We start from the raw sequence: 25,976 nt of genomic DNA on the forward strand, positions 1-25,976 counted from the left end.
TTGAGCCAAACCGGTTTCGGCTGTTCTCAATTCATTTTGCTGTGCAGAAGCCTCTTAGTTTGATATAGTCCCACTCATTTATTTTTGCCTTTTTAAAATTTAGTTTTATTGTTGACTGTATTACAGTTGTCCCCCATTTCCACCTACCCTTGCCCCCCATCATGAAGCCTCAGCCGCACACCAGGCCTCCACCACGCTATTGTCTGTGTCCTTGGGCTTTGCATGTATCCATATAATTCCTTTCCTTATCTCTTTCTCCCCCCCACCCCCGCCATCCCTTCGTTCTGAGATCTGTCAGTCTGCCCCATGTATCCATGCCTCTGTACCTATTTTGCTTGTCAGTTATTTTGTTCATTAGATTCCATGTATAAGTGAGGTCATGTGATACTTGTCTTTTTCTGATTGGCTTATTTCCCTTAACCTAATAATTTCTTTCTTCCCTTGCCTTTTAGTTCAAATTCATAAAATCTGCTCTGAGACCAAGGTATATAAGTTATGTTTGTTTTTTAATATCGTTTTATTGATTTCAGAGAGAAAGAGAGCTAGCAACCCAGGCATGACTGACCTGGAATGGAACCAGTGATCTGGTGCATGGGTCTATGCTCAACCACTGAGCAACACTGACTGGGCACACCTTCAGGCCTTTTAATTGCACTTGAACCATAGGAAACAGCTTACCATCAGTAGTTTCATCATCTCCAAAATGCTGTCTGTAAAAGAGCATCAGTTCAACATTGTAGCATTTGTAGATGATCACAGACAATACAAAGAGAAGGAAAATTGCTCCTACACCTCCTGCAAGCTCAATTTTGTAGATTAAATCTGGAAGAAACATAATAAACAGGAAAAGGTAATTAAATCAGTAATGCTTGAGATCATGTCTTAAATATGGTCTGTAAAATATACAGCACACTCTTTTTCTCTTTCCAGAAGACTTGTTTAATGCAATAACTTTGATTTTAATATGTTTGTGTAAATCAAATATTGGTAAATTTTACTCTCCTCTAAATATTGGAGTAAGTTTACTCTTGAAAGTGATAAGTCTATATGCAAAGGAATACTCACTCCAAATTTGCTTTGAACATGGGTGAATCTCACATATATGTATTTTTGATTCAGTTGTGTTTCAGGAAACTGTTAGAGCTGCCTTTTTTTCTGGGTCCAGGGCCAAGATTTTGTCTTTTCTGTTAAATTCTATTACTGGCTTAGAAAGATTAAAATCTAGTACTTTTCAAGCCACTGACCCTATTCTCCTATAGAACAGCACCATAAAATTATTCACAGAATCAAATAAAATTTAACAAACTTGCAGGATTTAACTGTTTAACTTAACCCTAGTAGAACACAATCCAATAGATGGTTAGCAGAGGGAATTAGCTTATCCTTTTTCCCTACTTATTTGAATAAGTGGCTATAATATATATGTGATATAATATGCCCAGAGAGACTAAAAGAGAGTGAAAATGAAATATCCAGGTTAATCACTTGGTGTATCATCTAACACCAGGCTACCTGATAGCAGCGTCAGGCTGCTCCAGTGGGGCACCCTGGACCTCTTGGAGTTCCAACAATTAAATCAACCTGTAATGTAAGGACACATGATGTATATCAGGCTCAGGGAAAATGATTTACCTGTGACTTACTTCCTGATATTAAGAAATATAGGATATATCATAAAAGAGGGTATAATATCATGGAATTAAAAGAAATGGGAAATCACATGAGAATTCAGAATGTGAATTCAGCAATGTCCAGAGAAGAAATCTTGAAGTTCAAAGACACCAGACTACATACATATTTTCTACTGTGAGATAGGGACATTCATTGGTCTCAACATACTATAAATAAAATTACTAAAATATTACCTCTTAATCTAATTACATAATTACCAAGTGACTCTTTTATTACTCATTCAGTTTTACCATATAACTAGAAACTGGAAAAGGAAGTGGCATTTTAGTATATACATCAGTTGCTTAAGTGTTTGATTGACTGGCATCAATCAGGCTCCCTGGATGGATCAATTCTGGGAAACTTTCAAAATAAAATTTATGACCATGACTGACTGCCACTTTTTAAGGTTTATTGACAACCATTTCATCAACCTTCCCCTGGGAATGTCCCTTGTTTATATAAAGGCTTATTATTTAAGATAAATTAAAAGCATCAAACACACCATCCAACCTCACTCAGAGGGAAGGCGAATGTGTGTGTGTGTGTGTGTGTGTGTGTGTGTGTGTGTGTGTGTGTCAGGGAGGGGTCAATGGAGGAAAAGGGAAACATATGTAATACTTTAAACAATAAAGAATTTTTTAAAAGAGAAAAATTAGTCATAATAATAAACATTTAAGATTCAGAAGAAAAAAACAAACATATAATATACAATATAAGTAATGCATAATTATAGGTTACACATTTTTCAACTACTGAAATGTTAGCTGTACTTATTGTCAAAACGTTTATCAGAGAGTGATGAAGTGATAGTACAGGTAGAAGATGCATATGTAAAACCTCTTGTTAGAGAAAGCCTGACCTTGTTAACTGGATATATTAGACTTCAGTTTTTATTTTAGGAAAGGCCTTTTCAGTTTATGAAAGGATTAATCAAATGCTTCTTCTTCATAGTGATCACTTAGGATATTTTTTATACTTGACTCATAGCTCATCAGGAAGTTATTGCTCTGTGAAACAAGCCATATTCATATTCCAGGTGGAAAAGCTGCAGCCACTGGGGCTAGGCTATGATGTTAGAAACCCTGTGTTCATCTCCTAAGAAAAATCTGAGGTTTTACAAGACCAGCAAGATCTTTGTCTGATTTAAAGTTTGACCCAGTGATCCCACTTCTAGGAATATATCCCAAGAAACTAGAAACACCTATATGAAAGGATATATGCACCCCTATATTCACAGCAGCACAATTCACCATAGCTAAGATTTGGAAAGAGCCTAAATGCCCTTCAGCAGATGAATGGATTAGAAAACTATGGTACATCTACACAATAGAATACTACACTGCTATAAAAAATAATGAATTCTTACTATTTACAGCAGCATGGATGGATCTGGAGAGCATTATGTTAAGTGAAATAAGCCAGGCAATGAAAGAAAAATACCACATGATCTCACTCATGGAAAATAAAGAACATTATAACCTGATGAACAAAAAGATAGATACAGAGGCAGTAAAGCAAGGAACAGACTGCCAAATTGAAGCGGGAAGGCTGGGGAGTGTTGGGGAAGGGGGAAAAGAGATCAACCAAAAGACTTGTATGCATGCATATAAGCATAACCAATGGACACAAGACACTGGGGGGGATGAGGGCAAGTGACAGGGGGTAGGAGAGGAGGGGGAAGGTCAATGAGGAAAAAAAGGAGATACATACACTAGTATATGTAATACTTTAAACAATAAAATAACATAAAATAAAATGAAATGAAGAGAGTATTTTGGTTAACTTCTCTGAAATTAAAAATAAATAAATAAATAAATAAATAAATAAATAAATAAATAAAATGTTGGATGCCAGCTTGCATGGCTCAGTGGTTGAGCATCGACATATAACCCAGAAGGTCATAGTTCTATTCCTGGTCAGAGCACATGCCTAGGTTGTGGGCTCCAGATCTGGTGTGGACCATGTAGGAGGTAGCTGATCAATGATTCTCTCTTATCATCTATATTTCTATCTCTCTCTTCCTCTCCCTTCATCTCTGAAAACAAAAATATTTATGTTGGTGCATAGCCATGGTGTTTTTTTGTTTGTGTTTGTGTGTGTGTGTGTGTGTGTGTGTGTGTGTGTGTGTGTGTGTTTTCTGGAGCTCCACCGCATTGTAGTGAGTCCAAAAGGTAAATTGCGTAAGGGATGATTAATTTTATCTTTCTACAAAGCATAGTGAAAATTTTTAACTGCTACCTAGATCAGAGTGAAAACTGGTATACTGTGAGTAAAAAATAAGTTTTTTGACTTATATAATGTTTCAGAAAGGTAAAGACAAATATTAAAAAATGATTTTATATTCAGTCTTTTACTTCACTTAAAAACTTTGAAATTCTCATATCGCTGTGTTCACATTCCAGCAAGCATGACAATACTCTTATATAAAAGAATAGAAGGTGCCTCTTTAAAGCAAGAAATATATTCTGTGACCTGAATTTTGTTATTTATACTATCCATCCCTCATTTTTTAAAAGTTTAAATATTTGCTTAGTCCCTGAAGTCTTTAATTTTCAATCTCCAATCTGGAAATAAATGTATTTGGAATCAGAACACACATTTAGATAACCTAGAGCAAACACTAATCAAGACAATATCACAAATACTCTTTTTACCAATCCCTGTTATTCATCCACAACCTTATTGTACTGGTCCTCTAGGAAGATAATTTTTAACTAACAAATACTTCTGAGTACTTACTATGTTCTATGAGTAGTTATATAGCAGTAAATAAAGCAGAGCAAGTCCATGTTTTCATGGAGTTTACATTCTAGTGGTGGAGGAAAACAAGAAGCAAACAAATAATGTGACACCAAATAAGTAATGAACATAATAAATAGAACTAAAAGAAAAAAGAAAGCATGATGATCAGTCCCTCAACAAATGAGTAGATCAAGAAAGTTTCATGTATCAGGCTTCTATATCCATTCACTCAGGGGGTTCCCTCAACCTGGCCTTCACTGTCTTGCAGACAGGGAGCCCTGGGGTGATATCTGACTGATGGCTTAGGCCTGTTCCTCATGGGAGCAGACCTAAGCCAACATTTAGACATCCTTAGAGCTTCCACGGAGGTGGGAGAGGCTCCCACCACCACTGCTATGCTGGCCAGCCATGAGTCCCGCTTCTGGCTGAGCTGCACTTCCCTTATGGGAGCACACTGACAACTAGGAGATAGTTCCTGCATTGAGCATCTTCCCCTTGGTGGTTAGTGTGTGTCATAGCAACCAGTCATTCTGCTGTTCAGTCTATTTGCATATTACCCTTTTATTATATAGGAGATATATACATTGAGTGGCCAGACTATTATGACCTCTGAATGTATACTAATCTGGCCACTCAGTGTGTGTGTGTTTGTGTGTGTGTGTGTGTGTGTGTGTGTGTGTGTGTGTGTTAAAGGATTAGAGGCTTGGTGCATGAATTCAGGCATGGGTGGGGTCTGGCCATCCTGGCCAGGGGGAGGGGACATGGATGGTTGGCTGGCCTGCCTGCTGGTTGAACTTTTGTTTGAGGGGACAATTTGGATATTAGCTTTTTATTATATAGGATATACACTGAGTGGCCAGAATATTATACATTCAAAGATCATAATAATCTGGCCACTCAGTGTATATATACTAGAGCAGTGGTCAGCAAACTCATTAGTCAACAGAGCCAAATATCAACAGTACAACAATTGAAATTTCTTTTGAGATCCAATTTTTTTAAACTTGAACTTCTTCTAATACCACTTCTTCAAAATACCCAGGCTATGGTATGTTGTGCAAGAACCACATTCAAGGGGCCAAAGAGTCATATGTGGCTCACAAGCCACAGTTTGGTGACCATGGTTCTAGAGGCCCAGTGCATGAAGATTCATGCACTGGAAGGGGGCATTTCCCTCAGCCCAGCCTGCCCCCTCTCATAGTCTGGGAACCCTCAGGGACAGGAGGTGACCTCGTGTTCAGGGGAAGGTGATGCCCCCATCACATCTCTGCTGCTGCCACTGCTGGAAGCACAGGCCTTGGCCAGCCCTGGTTACCTGAGCCTTGGGTGGCTGACATCCTAGGCTTGACTGTGCTTCGGGCATTGGCTGGACAGCTGCCATACGAGGCTTGCCTGCACCCTGGGGTGGCCTGGGTGGCTTGGAGGCTGAGGGAATGTCTGGCCACACTGTGCACATGCTGCAACCCCCGCCTGGCTGGGCTGAAAGGACTGTGGGATTATGGTGGCAGGCGCAAGGAGCAGCTGGACCATGTGCCTGCCACCCCCCTGATGGAGCTGAAAGGACTGGGGGGGTTCTCGAAAGGCTGAGGGGACTGGGCACCACCATCTTGTGGCTATGGGTGCCACCATTTTTGTGATGGAATGATGGTCAATTTGCATATTCCCCCTTTATTAGATAGGATAATGAAATATTGTTGAGTCTTAAGAAAGAAGGAAATTCTGTCATTTGCTATAACATGGAGTAGCCTGGAGGCTATTATGCTAAATGAAACAAGGAAGAAAAATATAAATACTATACTGCATAATAGCACTTATATGTGGAATCTAAAATAATGTTGAAGTCATATAAACAAACTGCAGAAAAGTGGTTGTCAGGAGCCCTGTGGTCGGGAAGGCAAAGATTGGCAAAAGGATACACACTTTCTTTGTTTGTTTTTTTAAAGAAAGTTATTTATTTATTTATTTTATTGATTTTGTACAGAGAGTTAGAAACATCGATGAGAGAGAGTCATCGATCAGCTGCCTCTTGCACGCCCCCTACTGGGGATATGCCCGCAACCAAGGTACATGCCCTTGACCAGAATCAAACCCGGGACCCTTCAGTCCCCAAGCCAACGCTCTATCCATTGAGCCAAACCAGTTTCGGCAGGATACACACTTTCATAAGATGAATAAGGTATGGGGGTCTAATGTATAACATAATGACAATAGTTTATAACACTATATAGTATAATTAAAATTTGCTCAGAGTCTAGAAAATAAATGTGGTTACAAAAATGTAAATATGTGAGTGATGGATGTGTTAATTACCTCAATGGGAGAAATCATGTCACATGTATATGTATATCAAGTTATTACATTGTATACTTTAAGTACCTTACAATTTTATATGTTAACTAGAGGCCCAATGCACAAAATTCATGCACTGGGCGGGGGGGGGGGGGGGGGGGAATGTACCTAAGCTCAGCTTGTATCCTCTCCAATCTGGGATGTCTTGGGGGGTGTCTAACTGACAGGGCTCCGCCGTAAACTGGCAATTGGACATTCCTCTTACAAACTGGGACTGCTGGCTCTAAGCGTTTGCCTGCCAGCCTGACTGATGACCCCCTAACCACTCCCCTACCAGTCTGATCGATGCTTAAATGCCCCCCACTGGACTGATTGCCCCCAACTTCCCTCCCACGCCAGCCCAGTTGCCCCCAACTGCCCTCCTCTGTAGGCCTGGTCCCCACACACTGCCTTGCCCTGCTGGCCTGGTCACCCCTAACTGCCTTCCACTGCCAGCCTGGTTGCCTCTAACTTAAGGTGACCAGATTGTCCCACTTTTGGTGGGACAGTCCCGATTTCCAACAATTTTTCCCAAGTCCTGCGGCATTTTAAAAAAGTCCCGATTTTTGGAAAGATTCTTCTTTCCAAAAATTGGGACTTTTTTAAAACATCGTGGGATGTGGGAAAAATTGTTGAAAATCGGGACTGTCCCACCAAAAGTGGGATGATCTGGTCACCTTACTCTAACTGCCCTCCCCTGCTGATCATCCAGTGGCGGCCATCTTTGACCACATGGGGTGGCCATCTTGTGCGATGGTGTGAGGGTCAATTTGCAAATTGCCTCTGTATTAGAAAGGATTTTACTTCAATAAGACCAATTTTTTTAAAAATAGAATGATATGTAAAATTATTTTATATAGGGTGGCCAGGTAATATTTAAGGAGAGACTGGTATGAAAAGGGGGAATGAGTCATGCAAATGGCTTAAGGAAGGATGTCTCAGGCAGAGTAAATACTAAGTGCATAGACCATGAGCTGGGATTGTGCTTTGTTGGCATGAGAAATTGAAAAGTGACTAGTGCATATTTTGTTTGAAGCAGATTGAGGTGACAATGAGATCAGAAATTACAACAGATTGTGCTATGCCTTTTAGGCCATGGCAATGATTTGGGGTTTTACTCTAAGTATAATAGTGAGGCACCTGTAATTGGAGGGTTCTGATTAGAGAGAAAATATGATCTGACTTACATATAAAAGGATCATTCTGACTGTTCTGATAATAGACTGTATATAAAGTTGGGGGAAGTACTGAGATCACTTCGGCTATTGTGGTGAGTTAGGCAATTGATGCTGGTGGCTCAAACCAGAGTGGTAGCAGGCAAGGTAAAGAAAATGATTGAGGTCAGTGTATTTTAAAAGTAGATCCATGAAACTTGCTTGTGGACCAGATATAGCATTTGAGTAGAGCAAAAAAAGTTAAGGATGACTGAACAACTGGAAGGATGTTGATGGCTATGGAGAAGAAAGCAGGTGGACTAGGTTTATAGGGAGGAGAAATCAGGAGTCCTATTTCAAACAAGTGAAAGTAGATATGTCTACTAGTGGAGATTTTTTTAAAGTTGCATAACATCTATTCACTACTACTGAACACCAATGCTATGTCAATTATATTTTTAATAGTTATTGAATAAGTAGTTAGGTATACAACTTTGGAGTTTAGGCAGGAAGTTTAGGCAAGAGATATAAGTGTGTGAGTTGTCAAACAATAAATGATTTTTAAAAACATTGAGATGGAGATGGCATGAAATAATCTAAACTATGAACAAAATGAAAGAACAACCCCACTGAATGGGAGCACATATTCACCAATGATATATCTGATGAGGGGTTAATATCCAAAGTTTATAAAGAACTTACAAAACTCAACACCAAAACCCAAAACAATACAATTTAAAAATGGGAATAGTTCCTGAATAGACACTTCTACAAAGAGGATATACAGGTGGCCAATAGACATATGATAAGATGATCAATGTCCATAATCATTAGATAAATGCAAATTAAAACCACAATGATATATCACTTTATACCAGCCAGAATGATTATATATATATATATATATATATATATATATATATATATATATAAGCCTAATATGCTAATTGTCCCTCTGACTGTTTGACTGGTTGCTATGATGTGCATGACCACAAGGGGGCAGACACTCCAACCTATAGGTTAGCTTGCTGCTGGGGTCCAGTCAATTGGGACTGGGTGAGATGGGCCGGACAAGGCCTGGAGCCCTCCTGCAGACCCTCTCCAGCCCCTATCATGCACCAGTGGGGTCCCTTGGACTTGCCTGTGCTGTCTTGAAATCTGGGACTCCTCAGAGATGTCAAAGAGCTGTTTCAGCCCAATCCCCACAGGCCAGGCCAAGGGACCCCACTAGTGCATGAATCCGTGCACCCGGCCACTAGTCATGAATAAATCAATAAACAACAAGTGTTGGCTAGGATGTGAGGAAAGGGAAAACCAGGTGCACTGTTGGTGGAAATGCATATTATAGTCACTGTGGAAAGCAGTATGGAGTGAAGTCGACAAACTGTCTTATGACCCTGTGATTCAATTTCTGGGAATATATTCAATGAAACCTGAAACAATGATTTGAAATTATGTTCATTGCAGCAATATGTACAATTGCCAAGATTTAGAAGTAACCCAAGTGTCCATCAGTAGATGAGTGGATAAAAGAGTTGTGGTACATTTATACAATGGAATACTACTTGACCATACAAAGAAGAAATCTTACTCTTTGCAAAGGCATGGATGGATCTGGAGATTATTATGCTATGTGAAATAAGCCAGTCAGAGAAAAACAAGTACCATGTGATTTCACTCATATGTGAAATCTAATGAACAAAATAAACTAACTAACAAAATATAAACAAACTCATATATAGAGAATAGACTGACAGCTGTCAGAAGAGAAGAAGTTTGGGGGACTGGTGGAAAAGTGGAGGGATTGAATAAAGAAAAAAAATCTCAGACACAGACATAAGTATGGTGATTACCAGAGAGAAATGGGGGTGGTGGGAGGTAGAAGGGGGTAAAGAGGGGATAAATAGTGATGGGGTGGTGGTGAATACACAACACAATATACAGATTATGTATTATAGAATTGTATGATGAGACATATACTTTTATTAACCAATATCACCCCAGTAAATTTAATATAAAATAAAGTAAATGAGAACACGGTACCTAAATCCTAGGGAACTCTAGTATTTAGAGATCAGGAAGATGAGAATTAATAGTATTCAGGGGTATTCATGATTTAGACACGTTTCCTTAGAGAAGCCATTAGATGTGGCAGTTTTACATTATGCTTTGGTTTCTAATGTCAGATTATTAGAAAATTTAAGGGTTACTAGTGATGGCCTTTCTTATTAAAAAGAAATTGTTTCATTTTATAACTTAAAATACACCTATTTCTATTTCTACTGACTAAATGAAAGGAGCACCATTATTTTTCCTCATAGCAAGCTTTTAATTATAAATTATATATCTTTCATGCATAGTTTTAATGTTTGTCTTTCTCTGCACACTCAGACTTGGGGATCTCTCTTATTCAGAGCTCTATTCTCCAGAGTTTGACACAATGCTTGCTACATGAACTTTAATAATAAAAGAGAACTTTTTTCATCCATTAACCCGAATAGGTTCTGCGTTTCTATTAGTTACTACCCTAAGTTGTGCTGAGGATACAAAAGTGTATCAGACCCTGGCTTAGAGGAACTCTCAGGCTAAAATAAAACTGAGATGGACAGGAACAAAATGATTCTTGCCACAAGGTATGTACATATGATCAAAGTTTACCCTTCATGTAGGTGGATTAAGTGGTTGTCAAACTGCATAGAGGAATTTATCCAAATTCTGTATAAAAGTTGCCCCTGTTTGAACATGGTATATTTCACACCATGTCATTATAATGTTAATCTCAAAGTAAATCTACAACTTAGATACTATCACCCCTATTTTGCAGATGAGTAAACAAAGATTCAGGCTGCCTAATCAGACAAGTTAGTCCTACTGAACCAAGTAGTTGAATGAATGGCTGAACTAGGATGTCATCAATCAGGGCCTTCTGATTTCATTGTCCATATTAGACTCCTTTATACTTAAATGTTCTATTATTTTAAGATGGAACCAATTCCAATAGAGTAAGAAATGGTATTGGAAAGATAAGAACATTATTTCAGAATAATGACATTTCCCTACTTCTAGAGCTTCAGGTCAAAGTCAAGTATTAGAGCTGGCTGGAAAATAAAAATTCCATCTTGGCAAGGAGGTACAAATAGTGATCTTGCAGATTGAATCTGTTCTATTGCTTTACAGCCCAAACAAGAACACTGATTGAGAACATTTGTTTAGTTACATTGACAAACCCTTTGTCAGATGCAGATATATAGAATCTATTTAGCCTTTTGTAGTAATCAAGAGTTGCGGCAGGGTAAGAGCCAATCTCAAAAACTGCTCCAGATGCTGGGGTTGTTGTTTCTATGTCTGCCTTCATCTCATCTTACCTAATAATAGAGAAACATGTCAAGTGGCCATACCTTCCCCACACCCACCGCCAATCAGAGTATGCAAATTAACTCAACAAAGATGGCGGTTAATTTGCATCCATACCTGGGTACCAGGAACCTCCTCAGCATCCAGGTCACTCACAGCTGGCCATCAGGCAGAGGCTTCAGGCTTGGGAAGGGTCCAAGCCTAGGATCAGATGTGCCGGGAGAAATCCCTTCCCAAATCTAAAGCCTGGGGTGGAGGCTTTTGGCTTGAGGAGGTCCTGGGGGGAACCCCTTTCCAAGCCTGAAGCCTGGAGCAGAGGTTTTAGGCTTAGGAAGGGGCCAAGCCAAGATCAGAGGTGCAGAGAAGACCCTTTCCCAAGCCTAAAGTCTAGGGCAGAGGCTTTAGGCTTGGGAAGGGGCTGACCTTGGGATCAGAGGGAAGGGGAAAATATTAATGGAAACATATCCTCAGGTGAGGATAGAAAGAAAAATAAAGTAAGAAATGCCATATCCTATGAAAGACGAATCTTGAAAATGCTTAAAGAATGTTATCATTTTTTCATGGTGAAGGGACTTGAGTCTGCATTGATGAAAATACCTTGGCAGCTGCAGTGACTGGCAGTGGTTGCAGCAGCAGGGTAATGGGACTGGCACTTTCCCCTGATCAGCTGGTCGCCTCAAGCAAAGGGAGGCCAGACTGCGGTTTAGGTCTGCTCCCAATGGGAAACAGGCTTAAGTCATCCTTAGGACATCCCTTGAGGGCTCCCATTATGTGAGAGGGGGCAGGCTGGGCTGAGGGAATTTCGTGTGCCGGGCCCCTAGTTTATCTATAAATTTACAGTTTATTTTCTTTGCTTATTAATACAATTTCCACCCCATCTGGAATCAGCTGTAGAGAGGGATGTCCATAAATACCAAATTGTTTAAAAATATATGCACCTGCTAAAGCCCTCTTAACATTAGGTCATATCATTAAATATAGTGGATAATCATCTTTATAACAATTGTAAAAGTATTATATGATGCTATTCATTATTTTTATTTATATTTTAGTCAGGGAATAGAGAGTGACTTCGTTTCCCATCCAATAATAAAGTATCTAGAATTTCACAACTTGATGAAATATAGATTTAATTTTGAATGACAATTGCTATTACATTTTAAGTAACATTTATAACCAGGATACATTTTGTCTTACTGGATTTAACATATAATAATATTTCATTTCATTTATCCACTTTATAATCATATAGATCATAGTTATTTAATGTTAATATATACAGCAAGAGAGAGATTTTTCCTTAAAAAGATAAAATGTTTAATAGAAGTTTATACTAAATGATAACATAAGACCAGGAAACAAATCTAACTACAATAGTTATTTTATAGGTAAATAAACCATAGTAATAATTGTAAAACTAAATACCCTTTTTACGCAGCAGAACGCTGGCATGTTTCCGTCCATTTCGGTTTTCCACATGGCAGGTATAATTTGCCAGGTCAGCCTCCACCACTGAATCAAAGATGAGTGCCAACTCAACTTCTTTTTCTCCAAGATGCTCTTTGAGTAGCCTGAAATAAAGACAATATTATTGATTAAGTTGGTTTGATTTGGGAAGAGAGCAGGTATAAGAAAACTGCAAATGCTTACAAAGCTTACACAGGTTATCCAATGGGCATAGAGTCCTGACTAGGTATATCTTGGAACCTTTAACAAGAAAACACAAAAATTGTTTCTTCATGTGAAGATCAGATGCGGAAGGAAAGAAGTGAGGAATTCCACTTGTCACAAAGAAATACTAACATGCTACTAGGCTTTGATAAATGAAGCCAGGATGATTTTGTGTGGCAAAAAAAGAAGAAACATTGGGTTTGTATTTTAAGCTGAGCTTATAAAAACAAATTGGTCAAAGTGGCTCAGTTGGTTTGGTGTCATCGGTTTATCTGGGGTTGTTGATTAGATGTGCCTGTCATGGCACATGTCTGGGTGTGAGCCTGATCCATGGTGGGGAGGGAGGGGTGCAGGAGGCAGCTGATTGATATAACTCTCTGGTATGGATGTTTTCTCTCTCCGTCTCCCTTCCTCTCTCTCTAAAAATCATTTTAGAACACACACACACACACACACACACACACACACACACACACACACAAATTGCATTTTTGCTCTACGGCATTAGGGAAAAAATTCTATAGGAGTGTATGGTTTGTGTTGGACATTTTGAGTTTTGACAACAGAGCCTGAGGGGAGAAAGAAAGGAGCCTTGAAAATAGTTGCCTTGTAATAAGTAAATTGAGGATGTTAGTGGCATTCTATCACAAAATGTAATTGAAAAGCCTGTTCTGTAAATTTTTCCTGCCTTTTTGTTCAATGCAGGTACATGCCCTAAACCTTATCTCCAAGTGGCACTAGCCCCCAACCAGGGCCCTGCTTTCTTCAGATGTTGCTCTCCCTTTTCCTTTCTCTTTCCCTCCCTCACAGGAGAAACACTATCTCATGTTATATTTTCTCATAGTCTTGCTTTTTGCTTTCTCAAGTGAAGTTGCAAAAGCCTTGAATGACCAGGAACAGGTGTTCTTCTCAGAAGAGCTGACTTTCAATGAACCTTTCCTGTGGAGTGTGCCCGTTTCTTTAGAAAAGTATTTTCTACACAAAAGCCAACTGTCTACTGAGTAAAGTGAAAGTGGGTACTCTGCTACATTTCTTTTCTATCCCATGCTGCTTTTGATTAAAGAAAGCAAAATGTGAGTTTAGTTAATGGTGTCAATCCTGCTGTTAATTTCTGAGGTGAAGTTGTTAAATACATGTATTTACAAAAGGTAAAATTTGAGCATGGAAGTAATTCACTTTTATGTTTTGGACACCTGCTAATGAATGCAGGCAAGAATCCTCTGATTTATTCGCATTTAGCATAAAGTTGGAAAAGACAACTGTGCTCAGAGAAAACTGGGTTCTAAGTTCAAATTTTCCATTTACAACCTCAAGCTGAATCTTTACAAAATCATTGATTTAGTGGCACACTAATTTTACACATCATTATTTACTTATTTTTTATTTTAAAATTTTTAAAAATTATATTGTTTAAAGTATTACAAATGTAAGTACATATGTCTCTCTCTTTTTTTTCTTTTTTCTTCACTGACCTCCCCCTGGCCTCCCCTACCCCCCAGCACTTGCCCTCGTCCTCCTGCCCCCAGTGTCTTCGGTTCCTTGGTTATGCTTATATGCATGCATACAAGTCCTTCAGTTGACCTCTTACCTTCCATTCCTCCACTACCTTCCCGCTGTAGTTTCACAGTCTGTTCAATGCTTCTTTGCCTCTATTTTTGTTCAACAGTTTGTAATGTCCTTTATTATCCATAAATAAGTGAGATCATGTGATGTTTATCTTTCACTGACTGGCTTATTTCGCTTAGCCAAATGCTCTCCAGATCCATCCATGCTATTGCAAATGGTAAGAATTCTTTTTTTTTGTTTTTTTTGTTTTTTTTTTTTTTTACAGCAGCATAGTATTCCATTATGTAGATGTACACTTTTCTAATCCATTCATCTACTAATGGGCATTTAGGCTGTTTCCAAATCTTAGCTATTGTAAATTGTGCTCCTATAAACAAAGGTGTGCATATGGGTGGTACTGTTTTCTTAGGATATATTCCTAGAAGTGGTATTACTGTGTCAAATGGGAGTTCGATTTTTTTTTAATTTTTTGAAGAAACACCATACTGTTCTCCATAGTGGTTACACCAGTCTGAATTCCCACCAGCAGCGAAGAGGAGTTCCTTTTTCTCCTCATCCTCTCCAATACTTGTCATTTGTTGATGATAGCTGTTCTGACAGGTGTGAGATGGTATCTCATTGTTGTTTTGATTTGCATCTTTCAGATGATTAGTGATTTTGAGCAAGTTTTCATATGCCTCTTGGCTTTCTGAATGTCTTCTTTTCAAAAGTGTCTATTTAGGTCCTTTGCCCATTTTTTTTAGTGGATTGTTTATCTCCCTTTTGTTAAATTGTATGAGTTCCTTGTAAATGTTGGAGATTAACCCTTATCGGAGACAACATTGGCAAATATGTTCTCCCATGCAGTTGGCTCTCTTGTTGTTTTGTTGATGGTTTCTTTTGCTGTGCAGAAGCTTTTTAATTTTGATGTAGTCCCATTTGTTAATTTTCTCTTTAGTTCCCATTGCCCTAAGAGCTGTATTGGTGAAGATATTGCTATGACAAATGTCTGCTATTTTGTTGCCTATAGCTACTTCTAAGATTTTTATGATTTTACATTTAAGTCTTTTATTTTGAGTTTATTTTAGTGTATGGTGTAAGTTGGTGGTCTAGTTTTATTTATTTATTTTTTGCAAGTATCTGTCCAGTTTTCCCAACACCATTTATTGAAGAGACTGTCTTGTCTCCATTGTATTCTCTTGCTTCCTTTGTCAAGTATTAATTGAGCATCTGGGTCCTCTTTTCTGTTTCACTGGTCTTTATGTCTGTTCTTGTGCCAGTGCCAGGAAGCTCTGAAAACAGTGGCTTTGTAGTGTAGCTTGATATATGGAATTATTATCCTTCTAACATTGTTCTTCTTTCTCAAGATTGATTCAGCTATTTGGGGTCTTTTATATAACCAGATGAATTTTTGGAGAATTTGTTCTCAGTCTTTGAAGTATGCTGTTGGTATTTTAATGGGGATTGAGTTGAATTTATAGATTGCTTTGGGTATAATGGACATTTTAATTATGTTTATTCTACCAATCCATGAATATGGCATATTCTTCCATTTGTTCATGTCTTTCTCTATCTCTTTATTTAGCATCCTGAAATTTTCTGAGTATAGGTCCTTTGTCTCCTTGGTAAAGTTTATTCCTAGGTATCTTATTTTTTTGTTGCAATGTTAAATGTGATTGCATTTTACATTTCCATTTCTGTGAATTCATTATTGAATTAGAAAAGCCATAGACTACTGTGTGTTAATTTTGTATCCTGCTACATTGCCAAATTAATTTATTTATTAAGTCTGGTAGTTTTTTGATGGAGGCTTTAGGGTTTTCTATGTACAGTACCATGTCATCTGCAAATAAGGACAGTTTTACATCTTCTTTTCCAATTTGGATACCTTTTATTTCTTCTTCTTGTTGGATTGCAATGGCTAGTACTCAGTACTGTGTCGAAGAGAAGTGGTGATAGTGGGCATCCCTGTTTGTTCCTGTTCTTAGGGGAAATGATTTTAGTTCTTGCCCATTGAGTATGATGTTGGCTGTGTGTATGTCATATATGGCTTTTATTATTACTATTCTCACCTTGCTGAGAGTTTTTATCAAGAAAGGGTGCTGGATTTTGTCAAATACTTTCTCTGCAAAAATGGATGTGATTATATGGTTTTTATACCTCAGTTTGTTTATGTGGTATATCAAATTTATTGATTTTCAGATGTTGTGCCATGCTTGCATCCCAGAATAAATCCTAGTTGGTCATGGTGTATGAACTTTCTAATGTAATGCTGGGTTTGATTTGCCAGAAATTTGTTGAGGATTTTGGCGTCTATGTTCATGAGGGATATTGTAACTTTTGTTCTTTCTATTTTCTATATCTGTTTTGGGGATTAGGGTAATGCTGGCTTTGTAGAAAGAGCTTGGAAGTGCTCCTTCCTCTTGAATTTATTGGAATAGTCTGAGGAAGACAGGTTTTATTTCTTCTTTGAATATTTGATAAAACTCCCCTGTGAAGCCTTCTGATCAAGGGCTTTTGTTTGTTGAAAGTTTTTATTATGATTATTAATACTGCTTCAATTTCCTCCATAGTTATTGGCTTATTCAGATTTATTTACTCTTCCTGGTTGAGTTTTGCAAGGTCATATTTTTTTTAGGAACATGTCCATTTCTTATAGGTTGACCAGTTTGTTGGAGTAGAGTTGCTCATAGTATTTTTTTATGATTCTTCTTATTTCTCTGGGGTCCATTGTTATTTCACCTTTTTTATTTCTGATTTTGTTTATTTGAGTCCTCTTTCTTTGGTTCTTGGTCAGCCTGGCTAGAGGTTCATCAATCTTATTTATCCTTTCAAAGAACCAGCTATTGGTTTCATTGATGTTTTGTATTTTTTTGTCTCTGTGTCATTTATTTTCGCTCTGATCTTTATTATTTCTTCCTTCTGATCAAGAGAGCTTTTCTTGTTGCTCTCTTTCTAATTCTTCAAATTGAAGAGTTAGATGGTTTATTACCAGTTTTTTTTTTTGTTTGTTTGTTTTTTGAGGTAGGCCTGTAATGTTATGAACTTCCCTCTCACAACTGCTTTTACTGTGTCGTAAAAATTTTGGATTGCTGTGTTTTCATTGTCATTTGTTTCCAGGATGTGTTTTATTTCTTCTTTAATCTCTTAGATAACCCAATCATTGTTTAATAGTGTGCTATTTAGCCTCCAAGTGTTTGAAATTTTGTGATTGTTTTTATTTTATTAGATTTCTAATTTATGCCATTGTGATCTGAGAAGATGCTTGATATGATTTCAATCCTCTTGAATTTGGAGAGACTTTGCCTGTGTCCCAGTATGTGGTCTATTTTTGAAAATATACCATGTACGCTTGAAAAGAATGTTCTAAAGATGTCAATGAAGCCAAAACCAGCTCAGTGGATAGAGCGTCAGTCTGTGGACTGAAGGGTGCCAGGTTCGATGCTGGTCAAGGGCATATACATTGGTTGCAGGCACATCCCAGGTAGGGAGTGTGCAGGAGGCAGCGGGTCAATGTTTCTCTCTCATCAATGTTTCTAGCTCTCCCTTCCTCTCTGTAAAAAAATAATTTATCTGTATATATATGTTAAGATGTCAATTAAGTCCATCTGATCTCGTGAGTCCTTTAAAATTGATGTTTCTTTGCTAATTTTTGTTTGGAGGATTTATCCAGTGATGTTATTTGGGTATTAAAGTCTCTTACTATGATTGTGATGCTGCCAATCTCTTCTCTGATTACTTCCAGAGTTGTTTTATATATTTGGGTACTCCTGCATTGAATGCATAAATGTTTACCAGAGTTATATCCTCTTGTTGTATCAATCCCTTTAGAATTATGAAGTGGCCTTTATTGTCTTTTGTTATGGTCTTCACTTTGAAGTCTATTTTGTCAGGTATAAGTATTGCTACCTCAGCTTTTTTTTTTTTTTCTTTCCATTTTCCTGATATTTTTTCATCCCTTTATTTTCAGTCAGTGTGAGTTCCTTGTTCTGAGAAGGGTCTTCTGTAAATAGCATATGGGTTATGTTTTCTTATGCATTCACCCACTCGATATCTTTTGAGTGGAGTATTTAACCCATTTACATTTAATATTGTTATCGTCTAGAGGCCCGGTGCACAAAATTTTTGCACCTCAACCCAGCCTGCACCCTGTCCAATCTGGGACACCTGAAGGAATGACTGACTGCCCATTTAGGCCCGTCCCTACCAGGATTGGGCCTAAACAGGCAGTCAGACATCCCTCTCACAATCCAGGACTACTGGCTCCTAACTGCTCGCCTGCTTGCCTTCATTATTGCCCCTAACTGCTTCTGCCTACCAGCCTGATTACCCCCTAACCACTCCCCTGCCAGCCTCATTGATGCCAACTTGCTCCCCTGTAGTACTCGTCACCCCTAACTGCCCTCCCCTGTAGGCCTGGTCCCCCCTAACTGCTCTCCCCTGCAGGCCTGGGTCCCCTCCCCCCAACTGCCCTTCACTACAGGCCCATTTACCCCCAAATTCCCTCCTCTGCTGTCCTGGTCACCCCTAAATGCCCTCCCCTGCCATCTTGCAGTGGCCATCTTTTGTCCACATGGGGGCAGCCATCTTTGACCACATGGGGGCAGCTAACTTTTGTGTTGGAGTGATAGTAAATTTGCATATTACTCTTTTACTAGATAGGATAGGTACTTGTTTGTATCCATTTCTGTACTTTATACTTGTGTTCCTTCCTTCATTTCTATTTGTTCTTTTTACATCATTCCCTTTAAAATTTCTTGCATTGCTGGCTTAGTAGTTATAAACTCCCTTAGGTGTTTTTTTTTTTTTTTTTTTTGTGTGTGTTTTTTTTTTTGTCTGTGAAGCTCCTGATTTCCCCTTCAATTTTGATTTTTAGTCTTGCTGGATATAGTATTCTTGGATTCAGTCCATTGCTTTGCATCACTTTATATACCTCTTTTCTAGTTTGATGTGTTTCTGTTGAGAAATCATTTGATAATCTGATGGGGGATTCTTTGTCGGTAACTGTCTCTCTCATGCAGTCTTTAAGATTTTTTCTTTGTCATTAACATTTGCCATTGCAATTATTACATGTCTTGGTGTGGGTCTTTTGAGATTCATCTTGCTTGGGACTCTCTGTAGTTGTGTAACTTTTTTCTTTCCCATATCAGGGAAGTTTTCTGTCTCTATTTTTTCAAATAAATTTTCTAATCCTTGCTGCTCTTCTTGTCCTTCTGATAGCCCTATTATACATATGTTACTTCATTTTGCATTGTCCCAAATTTCCCTTAGATTCTTCTCCTGCTTTTTAATTTTTTTTCTCCAATTGCTGTTCAGATTGAGCTTGTCTCTCTACCTTATCTTCTAACTCATTAATTCGTTCCTCTGCTTCTTCTAGTATACAATTGAAACCTTCCTTGTTTTTTCTTAATTGTAATTATATTACTTTTGATTTCTTCCTGATTTTTGCATAAGTTGTTGATTTTTTCATCTATCCAGTGTATGAACTGTATAACCATTACTCTGATTTTTTTTTTTTCCGATAAGGTTGCATACTTCTACTTCACTAATTTCCTGTATTGGTGACTCTTCATTTTCTTTACTCTGGGGATTGTGTTGAATCCCCATTCTGACCTTCACCAGAAGGTTCAAATGTCAAGTTGCATGGGCCTGGGCTATGTGCAATGGGAGCTTTGCACCACCAGAGTGTCACTGAAGAGCTCTGATACCAAGAGGTGTGGCTGCTGTGGATTGGTGGGAGCCACACTCTCCCAGGATCAGAGTCACTGGTGTACAGTGTGGCCTTATGTGTGCACCTAGAATCAGGGACCCCACCAGTGCCACGCTGAAACAGAGACCCCACTGGCATGTGCCGAAAATCAGAGTTTCTTATCGCATTCCAGGAGTCAGAGTCCCCCTGAGTCCGCACCAAGAATCCAGTATCAGATTATCTGTTGCTTGGTGTGGCCTTCCTCAGAGAATCAAGGTCACTGTGTGTACATGCACCAAGATTTGGGGTCACTGGCTCTTAATGTGAATGCACTGGGAATCAGGGATCCCAGGTGCACACGATGAGAGACAGAGTCAAGTCACTGATGCTCAGTGCTGCCTCTAGCCCAGAGAATCAGGGTCCTGTTCAGTTTGGAGGACCAGTTGCATAGTAGCACTGGGTCAACAGGAGGTCCACTCCTGTGTTATGGAAAACAGACTTCCGTGTGTGCTTGCCCAGAATCAAAGTCAGTTGGCACTGCAGCCCTGCGTGGGGCTGGGGTTTGGTCACCTGATTGTGTTGAGGGGAACATATTCCCAATGTCCTTGTGTTCCCAGGCTCAAATTCCTGTCGCTGTGCTGTGGCCTGTGCAAGAGGTGGGTCTAGAAGTTCCTATGGTGCTAACTGTGGTGAGGGGAATGGGCTCTGTGATTCACAGAAATCTGCGGCTGGGATGTCTGGATTCTTGGTGTCTGTGGGTCTGCAGCTGTGGTCGGAGGTCTCTGTCCCCATTGGCTTCAGGGTTCCAGTTTGCATCTAAGACCAGACATGGTGGTACTAAGGCCAGGATCTTAGTCTCAAGCACATCTGTTATTCAAGATGGCATGGTCTCTGTGTCTACACTGGCTATTCCTGAAGTGTTGCTGGTGGCAGTAGGGCTCTGCAGTGTAAGACTGCCTGGTTTGGCAGTACCTTGGAAGACCTGCTTGTCAGCACCTTGGAAGACCTGCAGGATCTAGTTGTCCCTAGTTCATACATACACACACACACCACACAAGTCCACACACTCCTCTATCTCTCCCTCATTCTCTCACACTCTCTCCATACTTACCTTCCTGCTATTCACCATCTTCAGAATCCAATTTTACTCATCCTTAAGCTGGGAAAATACTTACCATACTTACCTTAACTTTGTTTTAAAATGCATTAAGGTGACTTAAAAGTAAAGAACACTATGCACATGCAATAGAACATTACCTTTTAAAAATTTTATGTATGGATAAGAGAGAGAGAGAGAGAGAGAGAGAGAGAGAGAGAGAGAGAGAGAGAGAGATCAACTTATTGTTCCACCTACTTATACATTCATGGTTGATTCTTGAATGTACCCTGACTGGGCATAGAACTGGCAACATTGTCATATTAGGATGACACTCCAAACAGTTGAGCTACCCAGCCAGGGCTTGCAAAGGAATGTTATTAAACATCAACATTTCATTATCCAAAGGTAGATTGCTTACATTTTGGCTCCTCCAGAAATATTTTTAATTACATTTATTGATACTTAAAGTTGTCTTGAATTAATCTTTTGGTTCTCTTTTGAGGGAAGAAAGGTATTAAACTTGGGTTAGTAGAAGATAGTTCCTAGAATATGAGAGTCTACCATATAAAATCTGAAATCCAGATTATACTACAAATAGATTTATTTTTAAAATTAACCCTGTTTCTGTTCCCTTCCAATAATATACATATCTAAGAGTTGATGATATGGCATTTGAAAATTAAATGTCTTCTCTTTTAAGTTTTTGTGCCATCACTGAACCAGGCAAGTACTAGAATTTTCTTTACTACATTTTACTGGTAGTTTTTCTATTATTATTATTTCTCTTCCTGATTAAATGTTTTCCTCTCTTTCTCCTCTTCCAACATATAACTAACCAAGGAATAAAGAGGAATTTACTGTCTTGACAGACTATGTTGAATTTTACTCTCTCCATTTTCTCCTTACTATTGGCAAAATATCACTACACTCAATTCTTTTAGTTCTGTGTTATGGAAGAACCCCCTTTAGTGCAGAAGCTACTTAAGCATTCTGAATTAAGTTTGATTTAAAGCTTCATTTATAGGGCAGTCACAGCCTCTGCTAGGCATGAAGCAGAAAGTTGATCCTGTGTCTCCAGACCAGTCCCTTGCCTCTTCATTTCTAATATGGTTTCCAAAATAAGCTCTTTACAGGCTGCAGAAAGAATCTGGAGAGAGGATTTGAAAAATGATCCTTCATCTGTCTATTAATATAAATGAGGTGTCTTAATTACAAGCTCATGAAAATCTAGGGGTGACTTGCTTTGGGGGAATAAAAGAGCAAGTTAGCGTTTATGTCTATAAATCAATCTGCAGGGCAGTCACAATTTCTGAGCAAATATTGATCTATAACAAACTATCAATGAGTCTTTGTCAATTTTCTAATAAGTGCCTAGCTCTAGGCTACATGTTTGGTGTAAGAAAAATATAAACATTAAAAGACCAGGTTAAAAATATAGACAAAATGTGGTAAAACAGGGTGGTATAGTCATGCTTGCAATGGATTTCAAAGAAGGGAAATGCTATTATTTAATAAATTATCCATGAAAGACACAGGAAAGTTTACATAGAAAAAAGAAAGACAGTAGAGTGTTTTTTAGGAGGGAACATAGATGTATGTCATTGCAGAATGTGTGAAAGAGACACACTGAAGACACTGGGTTTTGGAATGAAGTATACAAATTAGGGCATCTGGGATATGCATCAAATAACTGTAGAACTATGTCATACCAAGGATTAACAGTGAAGGAAAGTTATATGAAAAAGTGAATATTGTCAAATTTAAAAATATAAATTCAGGTGACAGAAATCACTACTTCAATATTTTGATTTAGTTTGTTTAATTTTAAGTAATACTTGAAAAATGTTTGGAAGTTGTCGCTCTCAAATTTTCAACAAGTAAAAAACTTGAACAAAATGAAAACCAACAACTCTTTTTAGATCCACCAGAGAGTTTAAGTCATAGGACAAACTACTAACCCCAAAACTTGAGACAGAAGCAAATACTGACAATAACAGTGTACTGGAGCAGAACCACAGGATCAGTAGCCAGTAGCAAGTAGAACACTTAAACTGTATTTGATGAGTCAGTTTTGATCTACTGTGGACTAACTTAAAAATTAAAACCCCCATAGGATTTAATTTTAAAGGTGCCCCACACTTTTGTGAATTTTGCTTCAGGCTCTCAGGGTAAAGAGAAGAGAAATGTTCCCTTATGCTTCTGCAAGAGGAAGGGGAAAAGCAACTGTCTTGAAATAAGCCCAGAGTAGTCTGTTATTAACAAAGGTCTGCCCTTAAGTAAGCACTGTTTTATTTTTATGGTGTGTTTAACCAAAGGACATTCTGTACTTACATTCTGAACTGAAAGGCAAAATTTGTGTCAATTTTTTTTTTTTTTTAGACTAATGGTCATTTTTGGAGAAGAATTAACTATTAATGTAGTTACTTTGTGGCATATAATTTTATTGCCTTATAATACATTTTTAACATTTGATCATTTTTAGTTGACTAGTATAGGGTGATTGATTTGAAAAATATATTTTTTTTCATAATTTTAAAATAGAAGTATCTTGATGGGAGACAAAATGGCGGTGGAATAGACAGACTTGTCCTGAGCATTGTCTTGGAGCAAATAGAGTGAGCAGCGGAAATGAGTGGAATTCAGCCCAAATTTGGTGAGGAGACGAAGCTGGTAAGATAGTTTGCAGCTGGGAAGGGCAAAGGTCGCCTGAATAAAGGTAAAATTAAGGATCTAGGCAGGCGAGTCTGCCAGGCCTCTGTGCCCAGAGGGTCAGGGAGAAACTACAGTGTGCCAAGCCATGTCCCTGAGGACAGGCAAAGTGTCTATCTGTGAAAAACAAAGGGACCACAGGACTGCAGGAAGTAGGGGATTTTGAACCTTGGAGTCTGGATTTTGGATCTGAGCTCAGAGGCAGCCCTGAAGAGCTGGCAGGACCACACAGTGCCAGCAAGAGAGGAGCTTTCAGAGATGCAGTCCCTCCTCATGCTGGGGCCTGTGCATTTCTCTACTGAACCTAGTTTGTAGGACCTTTTGGATACAGACACTTAACCGTGTCTGAGATACAGGAGAAGGTGTGGGCTTGTGGAATCTGGGGAGAGTAGGCGGTGGTCCATTAGAGGTGGTAGTGAGGTGTTAGTCATATCTAAGCACCAGTCACCATTTACTCCTGAGAGATAGCCCCTCCCTCCAGTCTCCAGGCAACTAATAGAGCCACACCCAGATCACACCCTGAATAATACAAGGAATCTGAATACTCCCTGAGGACATAGGAATGGGCCTAGAGAGAAATCTTCAGCCCCAGCAACCAGAAACTGAGAAATAGTACAGAAGAATGGAATCATAAGCCAGCCAAAGGAATGACACTCCACTTTTATCACTTTCATTTTTATTATCCCTTTTTTCTTTCTTTCTGTTTTCTGCTTTTCTTCTTTGTTTTCCTGTTTTTGTTTGTTGCTTTTTTACTTCTGTTCGCATTATTTTTCATCACAATTTTTTATTTTCTATTCTTAATTTTTATACTATTTTTGAAATAATTTATTTTGTAAATTCATTATTTTTTCTTCTCATTCCCTTTCTTTTCATCCACTTATTCCCTTTCTACTTCCTTGATACTAAATTGAGTTCCTCCACATATTCATCCAATTCTTAATATTATTTTCACTATATAAGCTCAGCCTCTACTGATTCTGCCCCAATCCTCTTTGCTGGGTGTGTGGTGTTTGTATTTTTTTTTTTTTTTTCATTTATCTATTGGTTCTGTGGTGCTATATATATATATATATATATATATATATATATATATATATATATATACTGCTCCTCAGAGGGGGGCCAGCTGCATGGGGCTGCTACTCCTCCGTAGTAGGTGGCCTGCTCAAATGGCTGCTGCTCCTCAGATAGGGGAACTGGCTGCTCACACAGCTGCTGCTCTTAGGCCTGTGGCAGGTTATATATATTCTCCTTTTTGTCCCTTTATCTTTTATCCCATAAGTTTTTCTCTCTCTTTGATAGCTTTTGTGCTCTCTTTTCTCTACCTTATCTCTGTTTTCTCAGATGGTAACTTATATTGGGGTTATGGGTGTCTTGAGTACATTTGTGCTTAGCTCCCTCTGTGTTGTGTCTTATTGAGGTGAATTTTATCAGGTGAGGCTAAGGGCTTAAGAGCAAGCCACATAACCAGACACCTGGAGAGCAAACTTCATCCAAGAAAGGGTAATAACAACCCAGACCCAACTACAGAGGAAGGAAGAATGCGGCAGTGAGGGAAAGAGCATGAATGAGTGAGAGAGTAAAATAGGAGCATGTGTTCAGGTGGTGTGTGTGTCTCTGTGTGTGTGTGTGTGTGTGTGTGTGTGTGTGTGGCACAGTTAGATCCCACAGGACATTCAGGGGTAGGCTAATCAGGCTCGCCTAATTAGGCAGCTTCTGCTATCATTGCAAACAGTACTAAGAGACCAGCTTATCCTTAGAGGCCTAGCCTTTTGAAGGGGAGAGCTGTTGTAACTGGGTTCCCAGCCTCAACTCCACCCAGAGTGCCCTCAGATAACACCTGGAACTCTACAACCACTCCTGCCAGGGACACACTACCTAGGCTGTGATCCCACAGTCAATGAGGCTCCAGCCACCCAACGTGCAGGATCCTGTCAGTTCAGAAGCAGGTTGCCCTCTGATTGGCCTAGCGCTTTTGCCCAGGGCACTGCAACCATGTGAACAACAGACA

The 25,976-nt window shown here is 38.8% G+C and overlaps 1 protein-coding gene across 1 annotated transcript in view; it reads right to left on the reverse strand.

Annotated features, from left to right (window-relative positions):
- IL1RAPL2 (interleukin 1 receptor accessory protein like 2) overlaps positions 1–25,976 on the reverse strand; it is a gene marked incomplete at its 3' end in the record, with an annotated part of 1,526,880 nt that overhangs the window by 22,932 nt on the left and 1,477,972 nt on the right. The window contains exons 10-11 of the mRNA XM_084870467.1: positions 12,678–12,823; positions 679–822 (exon numbers count right to left, since the gene is read on the reverse strand). Of these exons, the coding sequence (XP_084726593.1) occupies positions 679–822; positions 12,678–12,823 (290 nt within the window). The remainder of the gene's footprint in view (positions 1–678; positions 823–12,677; positions 12,824–25,976) is intronic.

The sequence above is a fragment of the Pipistrellus hanaki genome (genome assembly GCF_964339955.1).
Source record: "Pipistrellus hanaki genome assembly, chromosome: X".
Taxonomy (NCBI): Eukaryota; Metazoa; Chordata; class Mammalia; order Chiroptera; family Vespertilionidae; genus Pipistrellus; species Pipistrellus hanaki.